The sequence below is a fragment of the Rhyacophila brunnea genome, unplaced genomic scaffold, assembly GCF_057557595.1.
Source record: "Rhyacophila brunnea isolate RB1 unplaced genomic scaffold, BYU_Rbru_1.0 scaffold_3, whole genome shotgun sequence".
NCBI classification, from domain to species: domain Eukaryota; kingdom Metazoa; phylum Arthropoda; class Insecta; order Trichoptera; family Rhyacophilidae; genus Rhyacophila; species Rhyacophila brunnea.
This window is the reverse complement of record NW_028232965.1, coordinates 23211757-23232797: the sequence shown is the minus strand read 5'-3', so window position 1 is coordinate 23232797 and position 21041 is coordinate 23211757. Positions and strand designations below refer to the sequence as shown.

Here is a 21041-nt window from a genome sequence, read left to right as displayed (position 1 = left end):
CGTTTAGCGTTCTGTATTATTTATATAAGTTTCTCTCTTCTTGATCATCCACTCATGGCTGAGGATCGTGACCACCTTGAAATCTCGTCATTTTCTGAGCAATCTAGACTGTCCATCCATATTGGTCCTTGGCTTCTCTCAGGGCAGAATGAAGGCTTTCCCTAGTAAACTCCTTCGCTTGGTTGCTCCAGCGCACCAACGCTCTTCCTCTGCTTTGCCTTCCCTGGAGATTACCCAAAACCAGCTGTCTCTCCGGGTTATCCGGTCTACGCCTAACAATATAAGTTTAATATATTATTATCTCAAGGTCCAATATTTTTCATATTCCCAACAGCTTCCAAAGATACCCTGAATTCTTCATTTTCGACCGTAATACGGCAAATAGGCACTTAATGCTCGCTTGACCGGAAACACATCTGGCGAAACAACATTCAAAATTCAATAGAGAAGTAACTTGTGCGTTTTTCATGACATATAAAATAACTAGGTACCTACTCAATTTAAAATAACTATTAAAACCATTTTATAAAATAAATTATTGTAGGTACCTAATCCTACATTGCAATTCAAATACAAATTTCATTAAAAAATAATTTAGGTCAATCGTCTTTTATGATTTAATTAATATTACATATAATAATTGTATTTATGATTGTAAGTTCAAATAAAATCAATTATTGAAAGCTTGTATAACGGTGATATACCGAGAAAAAAATCTAACGTCTAATTAAATAAACAAAAAATCAAAGCATTTTTTATATTTTTCTATGCAGCTATTTTTCAAGTGCAATGGCCTGCGTTGGTCCTGTCCAGACCAGCTTGAGTTCGTGGATCCTCAAAACGGCGTAAGAATAGTAGAAGCTGACTGTAACATTACGAGGAATCAAGTGGAAGAATACTTCGGGAAGGAGAGGTTCCGGTGTGACTGCATCGCATGGACTGGTCGAGGCCAGATTCGGAGCCAACCAGCACACGTGGAGGTTGCATGTAAGTCGACATAACTTATATCATTTGTTGTAATTAAAAATTGATGGGGTATGTTTTCCGTATAAATAACAAAACTTTTAGAGCAAACATTATGTAAATATGAAATTAACTAAAATTACTTTGAACACATCAATCATGCTTTATTTATAGATAGAGATTCACAAATATTACATACAGTTCTTGACCATTTTGTTTAATTTACTTTGAAATGGACCACATTCAAGTTTGTTATAACAATAGCAACATTTATTTACATAAGAGACATCCATTATTCAAGTACCTATCACAAATAAAGAAACAACGGTGGACACATTGCCAGAATAAGTAAAAAGTATGAACCCGAATCAATATGCATCTTTATTGCAATGTAAGTAAATAGTTCTTCAATCTATTTTTTTTTTAGTATTTTTTCAATCGTTTTCATCTGTATTCATCTGTTAACTGACCCACACGTCTATGTGTAACGAGGGCCATTTTATTCTTCGCATGGTGCGGTGACTGTCAAGTTAATGAATATCAAGCATTATAAACTTTTGTCAAATTTTTAAACACCAAAAACATTAAAAATATTTAATGTTCATCATTTTGTTAATAGAAATTTTACAACGCCTAAATTTTAAAGGAATTTATATAAAATAGATATTTTGTTAAAATTATTGGTAAGCGTTGCAAAACTAAATACACAACTTCTAAATATTACCTTTATATGGTATGTTGACAATTTAATTATAATGTTCACTATCGTCTCATAAATGCTTTAAGCTTAAAAGTTTTAACCTATCGTAAACAATCCCCTAATGGCATTTAAATGAAAAAATAATAGATAGTAATTAGTAACTTCATGCTTGCCAATATATTTTTAAATAGCCGGTCTAAAATAGATGTTTCCGACCTGAGACTTTTTTCTCTGAATTAAGAAGATAAAGCAACTTTTCACTAAGATAAAATCCTTTTAAAGTTGACTTAGCCGTTACTGCAGATTTATGTGTTTTCATTGGAATCTTATAACGAACATTTCGAATAGTCTACAAAGTTTCACTTATACAAATAAAAGAAAGTAGTTATATGGGGTGAAATTATATTTCAATTAATAATAAAAACGTTTTCCTTTCATAGTTGTTCCTAGTTTTTAATTGATTTTTAATATTTTAGGTATACGTTTGAAAAAAAACTCGGCGCTTTGCGCCTCGCGGAGGGGCTCTGCCCCCCTGGGCCCCTCAGATGATGGTTACTTAAGCCCTGACGGCTAAAATTATTAAACATGGAACATGCTTTGCCTACTGATTCTCTGAATGCTGGTTGTCCAAATTCGAAAGAAAAATTATTTGTCAAAGTAGGTAACCGAATCCAAATAATTCAAACAATTTTACTTTTCGGAAAATTATGTAATTACAATAATAAAACTAAAGAAGTAATAATAACAAACGAACAATACGTCGCACATAATATAGGCAGATAGGCTACTGAACGTAAAATGAAAATAATCGGCACTCATGAGTAATCGGGGCGAGGCGCGGGCCGCGGGCGGGCTGCGCGTCTATAGTTATTCTACGTCTATTTTTCGTAACACTTTGGCGTCGGAGATCATGAGTAAAACATGTTCCATGTTAAAATATATATTACTTATAATTCTGAATGTTTTCAGTATGATTCAATTGGTAACTATGGACAATTAATATTCTTACAACTAAATAGTGGCTTTTTAACGTCTTTCTTTGATTTCTAACCTACATACTAAAATATTTGTAATTATACGATTGCGTTTCATTGAATAAAAAGGTTCTTAAGATTAGTAACACGCACAAAACATTTCATGTTGATTTGGTCCTGGAAAAAAAACCTCAGATAACACGTGTAAAATTTGCTACCAATGAAAATGCAATACGAAATTACTTAAAACTTGTTTAATCATTACTATTTGTAACTTGTTTTAACTTTCAGAAAAAAACAACTCAAAATACCTTGTTCTAAGATAATAATAGTGTTTGAAAATTTTAAACAAATTCTCATTAATTTAAAGCCTTGATTTTTTAAGTAAAATTATTTGTTTTTTATTAAGTTCAAATGAACTTAGCAATGCACAATGAAATTTTACTGTTTATGAAATAATCAACCCAGACATTCCCGTTTATAATTGAATTAAATATTAATCCCAGAAAGGGTTATTCGTTTTTATGACCAGTTGAAGAGTGTTTTGATTGTTTTTTTTATTGAATTATAAAGAAAAGACCTTTCTACATCTAATGGCATTTATTTACAGAAAACATTGATTTGAGTTGGTACCCTATATTACTAGGGTATCGATATATTGAAGACAAGCTAAATGTATGTAAATCGTGTAGTATTATTATCAAATCGATAACAAAACGTTCAATATAAAACTTATTCGCTAGATTTCGAACGCTTCATAAAGTTATAAAGTTTTCTTTAAAAAAGGGTGAATTGTTTATTTATGAATCTTTTGGGAATAACATATAAAATACACATTCATCATCTTCCAGAAAGCTCGACTGGATCGCGGAAGGGTAGCAAACTTTCATACGAAAGTTTTTCGACGAATAAATCAGACCGGCTAACTTTTGGGTCGATGTTATTTCGATATTAGGTTTCGGCCGCTCGATGCTTTTTATTTCGAAATATGTTACACGTTATGGTATTTACATTTTGGTACCGTATCTCTTATTTTCATATCCGAATATTGCCATATGTCTGATGTTATTGGATTTTTTCATATTACTTAGTGAGTTGAAAGTGTTCAGACTGTGAAGATTTTCCTAGGCTTATATGACGGAGGTACGTAATAAATACGTACGTTTATCGTTACGTATGTGTGCCTGGAAAATCAAATGGGCACTATTTTCCGCCAACATTTTGTATAAAAATAAGTCAGAAAAAAACGATCCAATGTGATCGATGCAAGTACTTATTAGGAAAAATAGTAGGTACCTACTATTAACTTATATAACACTAACTTATACTACTAACTTATTTAACATACCTCGGTTTATATTATATTTATTTCCGATTGGTATACTTATATACTTCTAAATATCTTTGTAATTTCCAACTGTGAATATCTCTATATATATAAAAATCTCGTGTCACGATGTTTGTGGTCGAACTCCTCCGAAATGGCTCGACCGATTTTTATGAATTTTTTTATGTGTATTTGTTAGGTATGAGAATAGGTCAACAAGTATATTTCATACCGCTAGGTGATTAGGGTATCTCTACCCAGAAAAATTTTCTTTTATTTTTTTGACAATTTTTTTTTTGTATTTTTTTTATTATTTGGCATAAAAAATACCTATAACCACAAATTTTCACCCTCCTACCCCCACCCTCCCATTTTTTAATCGCGATTTTATTATTTTTGTATGAACAAATTTAACCGTCGTTCGTATTTCAAACAGAATGAAATTATTTATGTTGTTGAATGACAGATGGCGCTACGTCCGAGAAGAATTCAAGAGAAGCGTCGCGTCATTTTGACATTTCATTCGGCATATCACAATGCAGTGCGTGCAAAATTTTGTACGATTTATTTTAATTTATCTATTTTTATATGCGTGTATTACAGTGCACAATGCCAGTAAGACGCAAGGGGGGTCATTTGGGCCGTCGAAAGAATAAAGCAACAAACATGCGAAACAGTAGAGCAGAAAGAACAGACGAAAAAATCCAACAAGATAACAAAAACGTGCGTGTAAGTATGTCGCAATTGCGTGCATCTCAATCACAAGAGGCACGAGCTGAACGAAATCAACAACGACAATTGGAAGACGAGGTTCGTAGTTAACACACGCAGAACAAATGACCGACAACGCCAACAAGTACATCGAACATTTACATCCGCTTCGTTCCTTCGTCTCGCATTCGAGTGCGAGCCTGATATTGAATATTCCGCTCATCCTAAAGTGCTGATTGGTTCTATGGACAAAGAATGTCCCCATTGTCATGCGCTCAAATTCAAACATGAGTCAGCCGGGATTTGTTGCGCATCAGGAAAAGTGCAACTACCAGAAATTGAGATCCCACCAGAACCATTGAACGGCTTGCTCATCGGCACGGTTCCAGATTCAAACCTGTTCCTGAAGTCCATTTGCACATTCAATTCATGCTTCCAAATGACTTCGTCCGGAGCAACAGAAATAGTTCACAATACTGCGGCAAATGGTCAACAATTCCATTCTACGTTCAAAATCAAAGGCCAAGTATACCACAAAGTAGGCTCATTGCTTCCAATGCCAAACAAACCACATACATTTTTACAAATCTACTTCATGGGCGGTGAGGACATCAATCATGTGGATGCAAGTTGCGGCTACAATAGCCTCAATTTGCCTAATGCCAGGCGCATCGTCGGCGAACTCGACGCCCTGTTGAATGAGCACAATGAATTATTGAAATTCTTCAAAGCACACATGCACGAATTGCAAAGTGACAATCACGCTATTGTCATCAATCCTGATAAAACACCAGCTGAAGAGCACGTGCGTCGATTCAATGCGCCTGTTGTTGACGACATTGCTGGAATCATGGTTGGCGACCGCACATCGACGCGAGAAATCGTGATTCGAAGAAGAAACAATAATCTGGAGTTCATCGCTGACACACACCGTTCATGCGACGCTCTCCAATATCCGCTAATTTTCTGGAAGGGACAAGACGGATATTGCATAAACATTAAACAACGAGATCCTGTCACAGGTAATTCATTCATTATGAACATCATTACTCATTTTGAATTGAGAAAATGAATGGTTGATGTTTTTTTGTTTTTATCGGCGGTCATCGTCTACAGCGCTCTATTCCTCTTTCTGTCATATATCCCATCCCCACACACTTACGATACATTCGTTATTTTTTATTTAACAACCAAAATATTCACTAGAAATAATTTATATGTCAGAACAACGTTTGCGGGGTCAGCTAGTATTATTATAAAAACATGATAATATTATGTTACATTTCCATAGTAGATATTGTGCAGTTAATTACCTACAGTAAACTGATTAATAACATTGTCGAGGACGGTTTTGTTTGCTATAGGTATACAAATTATGTTTAAGATATATTATATTACACTCTTATTAAGTATCCAACGATTGTCAAATATAAGATTTATTAATAATAACCGTTTACTAAGATATTAAAAACAATAGGTTTTCCTATTCGCTTTCGTATACCTTACTGTTTACGATCGTTACTCCTTTTAATGCCTTTATTATGTATATCTAGCGATCCCTGCATTCCACCGTTCGCACATCTTGATCAGACCATAGTGACCTTCATCTTCCGTAATCCGCAGTCGACCCTTGACGTTTCCGCTGATGATGAGTCAATAATGAGTCTTTCCAAACTATTTTTTTTATTTTCTGGTTATGTGGACAAAGAATTTCAGATCTTTTGTAGACATATTTATATTAATATTTAGAAGATTGGATGACTGTAACTGGGAAGAAATTTGCGCTACATATAGCAAAACATTCGATTGAGAGGATTGCCCCATGTCAGCTTTGTTGACTATATAATTTGCAATTTTGTTAATATTCACTTTAAAAAATCATCTGCTACATTAAAAGACCATCCAAAATATTCCTGTATATTATGTAATGATAGATAAATCACCATTCTTGTATGTTACAGTATTCTTTCTAAGCTCATTAATTCTTTAGGCGTGATATAAATATACAAATTATCAAAACAACCATATTTTTTTACTAAAAATTATGCAGCGGATTCGATTACATATTATAGTAATTTTACAATACAGTAAATTTTTTACCTTTGTTCATAAGCACGTCATGCAATACGTATACCTATTATAATACTAGCAGTCCTCGCAGTAAAATGAGTAATTTAGAAAATGCTTCCCATTCCAAAGATTTCGTGTACGATTATCGGTCACAATGCATACCTACATGTGATTTTTTTAACTCTGAGTGTTTCTGTTTCTATTTAACTAAACTTCGAGTTCTCATGTACTAAATTTTTAAAAAAACCGACACTAAACACGTTTTTTAACATTTATTTAGACGAAGAAAATCAAACCTCATTAATAATACCTAATAATACACCAAATATATTAGTCAATAATGTATAGTATAGTTTTAGTCATAGTGTGAATGTAAAGATCTCTCCACTTGGACTGATCAGAAGTGTTGTTGTTGTTTTTTTTTTTTTTAAATTTATTTTGCTTCTCTGTGTTCCTCTCTCTCATAGGCATTTGTAGTTTAGTAAACTCAGTCAGAGCACACTGTAGTATGTGGCAACCTCAGTCTTGAGTTACTGCTCCGGTTACATTCATATACATTAATAATTAAAGATGCCTTAATCACCTCAATCATACGTGTGATACGGGGCGAATTTTATAAGTAGGAACATCGCTACAACAAGAATGCAAGACTGTCGCAAAAGTTATATTTATTTTTTGGTCGAACTAGAGTAATATATTATCACATCTATATACGAAAATTTATTGGAAACACAATATAAATAATTCAAAGAAAATGAAACTTTCATAACTATCGCATATATTAAAGCAATAACTTTGCTTTGCTTCGTATCTTTGAACGATCATTTCTGAAATGCATACTTTTGTAAAGGAATAAATAATGTTCTTGCACGTTATTGTCACTGTAGCAACTAGTTCCTTCCCCTTGCAGAGACTGTCTCTACCCCTACATACAAATTATTTATCGTTTCCTTTATATCGACTAGTAACCGTTTTTATTTATAACTCAGGCACATCCGCGAAGGGAATGCCTGCACACATTTTAGGAAATAACCGCACATTTTTCGCCCATCTGATAAGAAAAATTACTTTCATATGTTAATATTGAGCTATTCGCGGTAGGCATTAACAAAAACGCTGAGATAAATGCATACAAAATTAGCTGACATAATTTTTCAGTACAAAAACTGAATATAATAAATACATTAAACGGTCCTTTTTATAATACGAAAAACTCCCTATAATATCATTGTTCAGAATATAATTTCTTTTAAAAAAGAAAAGCTTTTTACTTTGACTCAGTATTCTTTGGACACTCGTTAACTTAACCAGAATACCAATAAGGTATCGCTAGGTTATGTTCCTATATGCGTTACAATAGGTTTTTTTGCAATAACTATCATTACGTACTGCGGCACGTAAATAAATAATCCAACACAACCATCGCCACCATTTTAATATGAAGAGCGGTATGTGTAAAATATATTATCGTGTTTTTTTTCTTCATATATAATATGCACCCCCAAAAAGCGAGCCCATTAGATAGTGTATTGTTTGCCTACCTTCCCACAAGACGTCACTATTGAAACACATTGTAAAAATATTTAGGTACATTAAGGGTATTTAACAATGGATGCTGGACGATATCCCTATCACAAATGTTTTAAATAAAATGTAATATAGGTATTCTCTTTTAATATGTATCTAAATTGCATTCAATTAGAATATAAAATTAGTTGGTCACCTTTTTAACGCTATTAAAAACAAACTTTACATATTTATTCACATTTTTTTTTTCAAAAAATATTACGTAGCTTTCGACTCAAACCTTTTAATAACTCATAATATTATATTTTACTACATATTATTATCAAGTGCTTTTCAGTTTTTATACTATGCAAAAAATATATTTTAGTCCATATTAAAATGGTGCTGTCTTTCATAAATTTGTTTTAACTACCATATTAAAGGCACCTGTGTCAGATATTTATTTTAAAACGGAATGCTGAATACTGATACGCTATGCTAAATATAATAGATAAATATAAATAAAATATTTTGTGCAAAATATTATACAAATGTAGATACTTACGTAGTTAATGGTCGCCGATGAATGCTTACGCATCTTCATGGAATAATATTGTTAATGAAAGATTTTATAAGACACCATTGATTCATAGGATCCATAGCAAGTATCAATTAGGTAATCGACCATGTTTACGTATGATTTAACCAGTATTTGCGAACACTGCCTGTCAGTGTTTTACACTTTTGACAAAGTTTAATACATAAAGGCAGAAGAGTCTTAATACTCACTCATGCGATATTGCTTGAAAAAATATCACCCAGAAAATAGGATCTGCCCCATTACTAGTGAGTCCCGGATTAGTGGATCGCATGCACGTAAATCTTTATAAATATGACAGCGATATAATATATTGAAAAATATATCAATTTAAAAAAAAAATACGACAATATGTTATGCTCATTCTACATCGTTTACGATTGTGATCTATGAATTTAGGTGAATCTATTGTACTTATTTTTTTTTAATATTATAATATAATATTATATTTAATAAATTAATTACATAATGTTATTGTTTTTAATAAGTAGCGTTCTCTTTAAATTTGTTCGTATCTATAAATAGCATTAGAGCAGGCGGAATCGGTCCTGATCACTATTATATATTATCATCATAATCTATCATCATATACTATCACAAGTATGTAGAAGCAGTACGACTTATATGTTATTTTCATTATTAAAATGTCTTTCTATTAACAATAATTAACACTTAAATAACCAGCGACCAATAAAGTGAAAAATTATATTCTACTAAACTAAACCATCAAGATTTGAAAATAATACATTATATAATATTATATTGAACATACATAATACTTCTAGAAATAATCTTTTTTAGAAAAAAAATCGACGGCACTTGAACTTGTAATCACTGGATTCCCGCCAATGTGCTTTAACCAATTAAGCTACGGGCATCCCACTTAATTACGACAAAATTAACTAGAATTCCTTACATGATTTTTTTTTTTATAAAATTGCGTTAATGTTGAGTATCGTTTTTTGTGTTAAATTAATGTATCATTAATTGCCCTAATTTTTCTAGTAGGTACATATCTAAGGTGTTTTTATTCAAATTATGTATATTCAATATATTACTATTATTTTTTGGTAGAAAGATAATGAGTAGGTACCACAATATATTTACTTTCACTAATATCGTATGACAAAATTTTGTAATTAGATACAATATTGAAAAGTTACTAAAGTCAACTATGTATTATAAGAGAATTTTAAATATCAATATGTAATATAAAGATGCAGTAAATCTGAAGGATTTCCGAAAATAATTCAATAATAATTAAAACCTTTTAAATTACCTAAAAATCGTAGCTTTTTTGATTCGCCGAAAAGTCTTTTTCTTCAAAGAGAGGTTTACGTGGTGTTGCATTTAAGCAATTCAGATTAGATTGATATCCAGGCGTAGGCTACACTCTCGTACAAAACGCCAGAAATTATATTGATATTTCCACACAAATCCGTCTCTCGGTCTGCCGGCATTACATAATATCTCTACGGGATACCTTCACATCTAGCCGTAGGAAAATCCTTTTTTGATACATGAATTTTTAAAGGCCGGCGTTCGCTGCAATTTCGCGCTGCCGCTGACTTCCGCATATTTTATTGCTTCTTTTATATTATAGCTCGTGAAATCGCCAGCCAACTGAATATGATATTTTTGAGAAAGCTTAGCGTTTTATTACTCAAATGCAAAGGTAATATTTGTGATACGCGAATTAACCACAAGACAACCGTATAGTTTATACCTACTCTTAAAATTTAATATTATCTAAAAGAATTGTTTTAATAAATCTGCAACAGAGCTAATATCGTCACCTTACTATTAAAACTAAGTCTGTTTGAAAAGAATGTGGAGGGGAAGAAAAAAAACGTAATAAAAACAATATTTTAAACACCTCTCTAATCGATGAATCTATAAAAACACTGATTGTGAAATACGAGGTTTTAATTCCATATTTGAAACCACTATAACTAAAATTTGTCGATATATTGACAGCATACTAGTGTCTAGAGAACCGAGGTTTAGATATTAATACTTTCAACCGAAGGTACTTGATGGAGGGAGGAATCGAGGTTTAGATGATTTAAAATGTTTTTCTGTTTAAATTTCGTCGAAGAAACTTCATCACAACGTTTTATTAGGTCGTATTCTTATTTGTCCGGTGGTTGTTTATCCGGTACAAATCTTGCAATCGATTTTTAACTAATTTCCCGACTAGCTAAACATTTGAAACTTTTAGAATATTTATTAGAACACGATGCCAACGCATTTTTTTAAATACGTTTAGCCATTTTTAAGTAGAATTGAATTCATTTTCAGTTAATTCTGTTTTGTATGAAAAGTTATTTCTGAAGAAATCCGTAATCCAATCCACTATTATTGGTTGCTAGGGTTCTGGGGTCCTATTAACTAAATTATTAATATATACGTGCGTTACTATGGAAATCAATATGAAATGTCAAAATGATATTTCAGTATTATTTCTATCAAGTACGTACATTTTTTTTTGATCGTTTAAGCTAGTCAAGTCAAGTTTATATGATTCAAGAGAAAATTTAAAAACTTTGTATATAAAAATTTCTGTTATCTTGTAATTATTTTGTCCATAATATCGAACTTATGAGGACTAATAGTAAGGTGACGATATAAACAAATCTATAATATTAAATAAATTGCTGTAAATTTTTAAGTTAATTTGGAATATTATAACTGTATCTTTACAATATAATTTTTACTCTAGAGTCTAGACTCCAGACGTACAATATAAACCCATAATAGTGTGCAAGGTAACTTGGTGTACTTCTACGAGAACTGGTCGCTATTTAGTAGGTGAAAATATATGGGGGAAAGATAAAAGAATACACGCATATAAATACTGAAAATAGATCATGTGCAATTGGCCCCAGAATAACAGTAAATCATGTTTTATTTAGACAGTATTTTTATTTTAATGTCGCTGCATTAAGGAAAGTTGTCCAAGTATCCAAAGTTACTAAAGAGCCAATCTGATCCGTGCTATCAAACGCTATTTATCGTGTGGGATATTGGGTAGGTGCATGAGTGAGTCCACATAACTAAGAAGAGGGTTGCGTGCTCATATCACGTCGGGGTCACCATTGTGTGATATTAGGTGGCTGAGTGATCTAGTGGGGGCACTTTTAATATTTGGTTTATTTGAGTTGATTAAATAAAGATTCAATTTTGACGTGTGTGCGTGAGGGTGTAATGCGCGTGTGTTGCGCCCGAGTCAAGACCGAGTTGAAAAGGATGCTACAGTCGTGAAAAACAAAATGTTTAGCACATACCCATTGGATACACGTATAAACCGCGGCATATTTGACAACGTGGGAGGTTAAATAGATAATCGAATATTAAATTATTACTTTAAGTGGCAAATAGTATACATATCAGCATAAATGATCTAATAGGTACTTTTAATATATATACTGTTATCATGTTGTCCATTATAATTAATGCAAGAGATCAAAACCACACCAATAAAATGTTGATAAATGTATTAAAATGTCAAAAAAAAGATTAGACAAACATTAATTTATTATGCAACTTTCATTATCAATTAAATTTACGCTTACATAGTAGAACTCCATTATAAAGAATTTTTGTCAATTCTACAGTATTTATACTAATAGGTGTTTAGAGCTATAAGCCCATCGTGTTTATCTACAAAGTTTAGTTTTAATTTAATTGCATTGGCTAATTATTGTCAATCAATACTTGATGTTCAAAATTACAAAAGGTAATCGGCAATGTTAACGGAATTAAAAATAATACTTCAAAAACATAGCTGTTAGAATTCGGTTGCGTGGTAACTGTTTCGGGAAAGCTTGTCGCAAGAAATGCGATAGATGTAGATTCAAGTCTCATTCGGTACATTTTTAGTACTTTCTGAAGTTGTTCCAAAGTCATTAATTATAGACGTTGTTAAACCTTGTGTATTATTAATTGAATAAAAAAATATTTTACGATAGGATACACATTAGTTTGTTATTTCTATTATTGTTTTAATAACAATGTTATTATTCGACCTAATTGCATTATGATTAATATTGTTATAAATTAATAAGCTATTTCCTTATGTTTGTTTTTATCAACATATTATATTAACCGCACATGTTGATCATTTTAAAAATATTTCTCTATAAATACAATATAGCAACAAAATACCAACACTTTAAATAAGACATTTTTATTTATTATTATCCGATAGTATTATTATTATATAATTACAGTGCTCGAAATGGAAAATTTCACGAACAGGAACGCTGTATAATTTTCCGAAACTAAGTACTTATGCTAATCCTTTCTTTACGTACGTACGTACTTTTGATATAAAAATGCAACAATAAACTTTAAACTTCTTACGTGGATCTATATTGGGCAGGTTGGTAAGGATTGTCAGCGCCGCAGGCGAAATAATCTTGTTTTAGCAAAGTATACCGTCAAAAATTGTATTATTCTTTATTTTTACTTTATCTACCACTATAACCAGTGCATGATACCTCTACCACCACTCGTCACTGATTATAACTTACTGTCTCATTTGGGATAGATAAGTTTGTAATTAATTAGTCATAACAAACAACATATCCACATAAGTACCTTATAGATTCAAATTAAAAAAATATTTACGTACTTATAGAAAATTTTACAAATTCCATTTAAATACGAGCACAGAATATCAAACATCAAGAAATAGTATTAAAATAGTGTTTAAAAAATAAAGAAATAGTATTAGAAAAAACAGTAAGTGCCTACCTATACCAAGAATTTATAAAATAGCGTTCACATAAACTCGTTCTCACGCAGGTGGAATATACGATTATCCGAAGCGATTTGGTTGAACATAGTTATTTCCTGCCCAATTATCATTAGCAATTATTGCACCTTGGCAGAACAAACAACTTAGATTATCAAGAAAGTTATAAAATAATATATAATAAAATCAATACTAAGTACCAATAATGGCAGAGTTCTCATTTGTACTGGGTAGATATAAGTTGGAAAAAGTACGTAGCCTAAATACCTAGCTCTCTTTTTAACTTTCAGAATACAGTATGTAAGCATACGTCTTGAGAAATCAATCGGATAAAACCATGGATAGTATCCACTATCCACACAGCTTTAAAGGATTCTCAAAGATTTATTTTGAACCTTCTCCACTATAAGGGGCATAAGGCCGTACCTACATCTAATAAAAGTTTCAAGTCATCCAAACAACGTAAACATAGCATTATTTGTAATTAAATTACCAATGGTGTGTCATTTTCATTTATATAAGATAAAACATGACGGAAGGTGAAACTCAGGTTGCTAAGCGCGATTCTTATAGAATAATATAAAATTGTCATTAATTAGTACCTACTATATTCAACATTATAAGGACTTATATTGTATTGTATGCATGTTATGTTACAATGGTGATGCTTTGGTTACCATTATTGTAATATACATCTACCACCGTATTTATTTAATAATCTATGACTAACACCACCTAAGATAATTAGATGTCCGCACTGGACAGATAGGTACCTAATTTGTTAGTACCTACTTATTCTAAACGATTCAATCTATGTTGTTTGTCCTTCCCTACTCACATTATTATTGCCATGGAAATGATAATAGGTACCTACATACAATACAGATATTATGATAGTCGTACATTTTTATTAAAGGATATTCCTATATTTTTTTTAAACAAATTTACAAACAAAAATTAAGTAAAAGTTCTCTCCACACTACCTATGTATTATTTCTATTATTTTCAAAGTCACAAACTACAATGCATGTAATAATAATTGTAATACAATAGGAACGTCCCAAATAAATAAGCTCTGCAGAAGGCTATTCAATATTTTCTGCCCAAACCATCAATGGCCCAAACACATTTTTGTAGAAAAAATCATTCATTATTCATTGTGAAAATTGGGGTTTACGACTTATCATAAATATTTTTTTAACACGAGTCAAGTTGTTGAGATGATAATAATTATTGAATCACAGAACAGATGTTGCCACTGTATTGTCCACCGGAAAGAATTCCTAATGTTTTAGCAGATTTACACGAAGTACCTATTACGTAATTAAGCCTTCATTATTTTTATAAATATCCACAAAATTATCAAATTGTGCGTGTGGCCAGAATTATCTTAAATCAGTTTGGATACCAGCGACAATAGTATATAGGTATATATGTAATAATATAATTTTGTAAAAATGGCGAATTTGTATCCCACAGGAAAGTACTTATTAAAAACGATAATTGTAAGGGTGATTATCCACTTAGTGTTACGAAGAAAAAGCGAATTTAACGTAATAGACTTTTTAAAATATTATATTATAAAGCCTATTATAAGGAAAGTATTCATCCACAGGTAATTAATAAATAAATGTCAAAGGTTAAAAATTCTCCTCCTGTAATAGTATTTTGGTTAATTCGCCATTTTTACAATACACCGACGATATAAAGGTATTCGTATCGCCTGCTGAGAATTTTAACTATCTTTTAAGAGAACAAATTGTTATTAAAAAATATGTTCAACACAAAGTTAAAATTAAAACACAAAACTTACCAGAAGCAACAAAATTCACTTACAAAAAAGTATACTCATCATGACCTATGGCAAATAAATGAATGAATGTAGTAGTTATATCACAAGATTTATTGTACTATAGTCGCAATTCAACAATAATGTAAATTACAAAACAAATGTAAACATCGTAAAAAGAGGGGTTTACGACACGTCATAAGCTTTTTTTAACAAAAGTTAATTGTTGAGATGAATACCATCTGTTGCCACTTCAATGGTTATTGGAGTGAATTCCTAATGTAATGTAATGTGGTTTTAGCAGATTTACACGAATTACCTACTACTTTATTATACCTTCATTATTTTTATAAATAACCACTCAATATCATTTTTTAAATGATCAAATTGTGTAGGTATGTGGCCAGCGTTACGTTACCTGCGACAAAATATTTTTCAATAGTTTCGGTTAACACGTTTCGCCTGATGACATTTTTGACCAACTTTTAGAACAATTTTTTATTAAAAAATCAAGTTAAACACACAGTTAAAATTAAAACACAAAACTTACTAGAATGTAGCAAAAAAACACCAAGCTAATAATATAAACAATTTTGTTTAGAAACGTATTTATATCTTAAATAATACAAAATATTTTAAAAGGCAACTAATAGGAATATTATATCGGATTGCACGAGTCAAATTATCAAACTTTTTTGTACTAATTTAACCATCGAAAACACAATTCATTCACCCGAAAATAAATGGCGAAGTAATAATTTTTGTCACTCCGAATAAAATAATATAATAAATTAGTAGGTAAGTAAATTAACAATGCGTAAGTCAAAGGCAAGATTGTATTGAGATTTGAAATGTTTCATCCTTTAGAAATTATTAAACAATGTATACTTTATTTTTTAAGAGTTTTCAAATAGTGTCAGCAAGGCACATTTTTTTGGGTAATAAAGTAATTTACGCTTGCAGCTGGTTGTTTCTTGTTATTTAGACAATGCATTTAGGCATGGACATATCGACACAAAATAAGAAGGCTGAAAGAAATTTAGGGATGTCATAATTTTTATTTTTAACCCTTGCACGCCCGGCATAACATAACTTCGTTAATTTTTAATTTTGAGAAAAACTTTAAAAGATACATTCATATATAATTATCTCAATCTAACGAACCGCAACGCAATTTTAAATGAATCCACGAGCCGGAACGGTATATTTTGGAATTCCACGAACCACAACGGCGCTCCGGTGCGTTCCTGTCCATTCCGAGCGCTGTATAATTATCAGTAGCGTGGAGTGACTTCTGAGATGACGGATGCTTTTTGTAAGAGTGTTTTTTTTATCAAACGAAATATACCTATTCAAGATGTAAATATCTTTGGATAGTTGAAGAGCAGCATCTATGAACCGTGCGGCCACTGATATCCATATAATTCCATATTGTATTTTAAATTATGCGAAAAAAATTGAACCTATTTTGGTGTTGATGACTTGAATGAAAAACATGGGTCCCAAAATGAATGTAAAAATGAAATTTATTAAAAAAAAAAACTAAAGGCTAAGCAAGAAAGTACCCTTAGATTGAAACTATTGTCCCATCAAGCCGCTGGTATTATAAATATAGTATATTATTAATTTCTAAATCCGTCAACCGCCGGTTTGAGTCCCAAGTTTTGTAAAACGTCTTTAGAAATGGGACATGCATTTTTACGATTGAGCAAATGGACAAAAACCGGTTTTCGGAAAAACCGTTTAAAAACTTCTTCGGGAAGTCAAGTCAAGTCAAGTCTGATTGTTGAGACAGTGGAATAATAAAATTATTACTTTTATGTAAATATTAGGTAGTAAATATAATTAAATTTCAAATTTTCTGATAAGAAAAAAAAGTTAACAAACAATGCATTATTATTGAATATTTTTTCAAGAACAGATGTTGAATTATGTATTGGATCGGATATTTGGTTCGTTGATAAACAAAACGAGAGTTTAACGATAAACCTTTGAGTATTAAAAACCTTATTTGATTCGATCGCTTTATCATGATTGAACTCGGAGTAAAGGCCATCTCAAGACGATACGGAGGTCGCTACTCGTCCAATATATATGGAAATGCCAAACGAGACACACTCGTCGCTAAGTTTACGTAACGTTTGGTTTGTATTTTTATTTTGTCTGCCTGCGACAATCGTTTACTGATATTTTATTTACGAGTGCATCTATCTGTGAGCAATTTTGTCACAGCGATATTGACATATCATCATATACAGTCAAGCCTTTAAAGTAACAGAATGTTTAACTTATGCAGATAATATTACAATGTCCAACAATTTTAATAAGATAAAAATCGAATCTTAATTTTCTAAAACCTACACAATGAAAATCATAAAATCTGAAAGTCACAATTTATTTTAGTTTGCCTGACTTATGACAATGCTTACAGTGTAAGCCACACGGTTCATATGAATTATTTATATTTAGTAAAATAGTTTATGGCAATTTCAAAACATTTTTAGTGTAGTGAATTGGTGGCCATAGAAAATATAATAATTTGTACATTACCATAGTAAAAAATTCGACTAGGTATGTAACATTGTTGTGATTATGCATTTAAATAATTATTATGGAAACTTATTTTGCATACGTATTCTCAATGCAGGCCTGGATAATAAATCTGAAAGGATAGCTGTGTGATATCTATCTATTACAAATGAATCTGCAATGCTGAATTATTTTCAACCATTTGAATTGCCTTAGCAGTATTTTCTTCATATTTACTTAAATATTAATCACCTCCAATAGGAATTTGTGAATCATTTGGTTTAGAACTGAGGTCACTATATACGAGTATCTTATAGACTTTCCTAGAATCTGATCAAAAGAGAATTAACGCGTTCGAGATGTGGTGCTGGCGGAGGATACTCCTCATTCTATGGACGGCCAGGCGTACAAGAGTCTATACTAGAAGAGCTTGGCATGAAAAACTGCAAGTGATGCATTCTCCAATTCTTCGGCCACATGGTGAGAGAGATCAACCCACCTTCGAGAGAAGAGTGATTTCTGGTGAAGTCCAAGGAGAGGAATTAAAATATATGTTAAATTGTATTACAGCTGTAAAACTAAACCCTGGTACACTAATAAAAGGCTTGATAGGGAAAATTACAATTAATCGCTGCAGAGCTGATCATTATAATCTTGAAGCACCAAAAACTCGCTTAGGTATAATAAATGACCCTAAGTGAAGATATTTATTACGTTGTTTGGCAATGCTCCTTATATGATGCCTAAAGACAAAGGCTTCTTGAAATCTTAAGTAGACAAAAATACAAAATACCACTTAATCTTGCGATCTTTGTAGCTCAGCCAAATATCAAACCATCTGTGTATCCAAATATTTCTAAGTAATTTCTAAGAGAGTCTAACCTTCAAGTTTAGATTGTAATACCGGATGATTACAGCTAAATTATAATACTTAGCTATTATAAATAATATGTATTCCCAAATGTAATAACAGTGGCCCACGGTGGCCGCGCGGCATAAGCGTTGGACTACAAAGCCGTGGGTCCCAGGTTCGAATCCTGGGTCTGGCAAGTACAAAAATTGTTTTTCAATTTGTGTGTGTCAGGGTATGGACCTAATAGGTTGAGCAAGTGGCTGACATCCATTTCTCGTAAAAAACAAAAATCTGTCAATACAAACCTCCACTCTGTGGAGGCCCATATGATCCTATCAGGATCGGACATGGTCGAAAAAAAAAAAAAAAAAAAAAAAAAAAAAAAAAATTTAAAACTAAATAAGTCTTAGCTGAGACTTCAAAGCTCAATAATAAGTAAGTGAAGATCAGCACAGGAACACTATAGCTCAGTGGTTCTCACGTGAAATTTAACTGTGGCCGCACAATTGACATTGACAGTTCTATGGAAACGTCTGGTGGCCGCACTAAATTTCACTTTTGTTGCGATTGAAAAAATTAAAGCAGAAACGCACTATTTCACACATGATCTCATCACAAGAACACATTATGGATCATTTTAGCGTGGAAAGAAATTTAAGATAAGTCATGTGTATTCAACCAATTTCATAATTTTATAAATATTTTTTTTAAATATTATTCTGTAAAGCGCTGGTGGCCGCAGCAAAATCCTCTGGTGGCTGCACATGAAAACCTCTGCTAAATGAGGCCAATATCAGAATAAATGCGAGTGAATCCTTTTTATATATATTTACATATTATTATAAGTATAATTAGGTTGCAATATAAAATGACATCAACAGACAATATGTACCTATATTTTTGTGATGTGGTTTGTAATATAACCACTGAACAGAGAAGTTTTATTGCATGAATGTAACAATTACAATCTAATGAGTATTTTGTGTAAAATACAGCGTACTCTTTACAACATAATTAAACAAAAAAAAATGATACCACACCGGAAGCATTGCATTGTAATTATCCAATTTGTAAATTTTATAACGCGTTGTTTTAATTTATTCTCTAACTCTGAATAATTTATTATTATAGGTATTTTATAGGTACATCGACCGAATTTAACAAGTGCAATTAGTGTTATGTTGTAATAATTGTGAAAAAAATATTCAAATACACCCAACGCTCGAAAAAGTATTTTTTCAAACCGAAACGCTCCATAGTTTTCCGAAAATTTTTAGGGGTGGATTATTTTGTTGTAATATACCTACATTGAATGGAAAAATACAATAACAGTCTTTAAAGTTCTGACACGAATTTGGTCTAATTTCCTTCAAATGTACAATCAATAATTGGCTCGCATCGATGTACTAGCCACCTCATTTGAGATTATTTCTTAATCGTTTCTATTTTTCAATCGTCAGTCGAGGCAATCGCAGTTGCGCACCGGTCCATTCCGGTCCATTCGAGCCATGAATACACCAGAAATTTTATAAAACTTGATTGCAAGCAAAACAATTAAGATATCTATAAGAAGTATCAGTATCATTCAGTGTGTTGAATAGAATAGGTTAAGCTTGTATGAAAAATCATTCAATTATTTACGTCGTTAAACTTAATTCAGTTCCGGCAGCTGTTCTCATTGTTTTAAACCAAAATTAAATTCGTGGACCTCACCGCTTGGGGCCGGTTTAGGCCACATTTATTGAATTCTATGCTTGTCAACAAGTGTATACGCAATGCTGACAATTATTATAAAACTGTTTGTAGTAGTCCTGTGTACATTTATGTTGTGATACCTATGTGAATGTTATATTTTGAAAAAGAAATTAAAGCAATTAATTTGCTATAACTATCATGATTATTCAATGTATATGTTATACACTATTTTCACAATCTTTAATTCATTCTTATGGCTACAGTCAATCTACTTACTTAAAAATAAAAACTATCGTCTCGGAGAATTTGGATTTAAATTCTAATTTATGTAAGTTTTCTATTATTCCACTCGAGTCCTTTTTGCAACCTTAGTATCTTCTTGTGGCATCTTCAGGCACTGGTCACTCACCAATGATCAATGTATATTTATCATTTGTGAGTGTGCATAGTGCCTAAAGATGCCAAAAGGCGAATCCTGGTTAGTAAAAAAGTGACTTATTTTGTGTCCATAAATCCCGGGATTCAAACAAGTGTTGGAATATCGGTATTACTTGTTATATTACTGTT

At 31.7% G+C, this 21041-nt stretch overlaps 1 protein-coding gene across 1 annotated transcript in view; it reads left to right on the top strand.

Moving 5' to 3' along the window:
- LOC147068085 (netrin receptor UNC5C-like) overlaps nucleotides 1–21041 on the top strand; it is a 278146-nt gene that overhangs the window by 92066 nt on the left and 165039 nt on the right. Inside the window, exon 4 of the mRNA XM_085953343.1 lies at nucleotides 774–987. Coding sequence (XP_085809469.1) covers nucleotides 774–987 — 214 coding nt within the window. The remainder of the gene's footprint in view (nucleotides 1–773; nucleotides 988–21041) is intronic.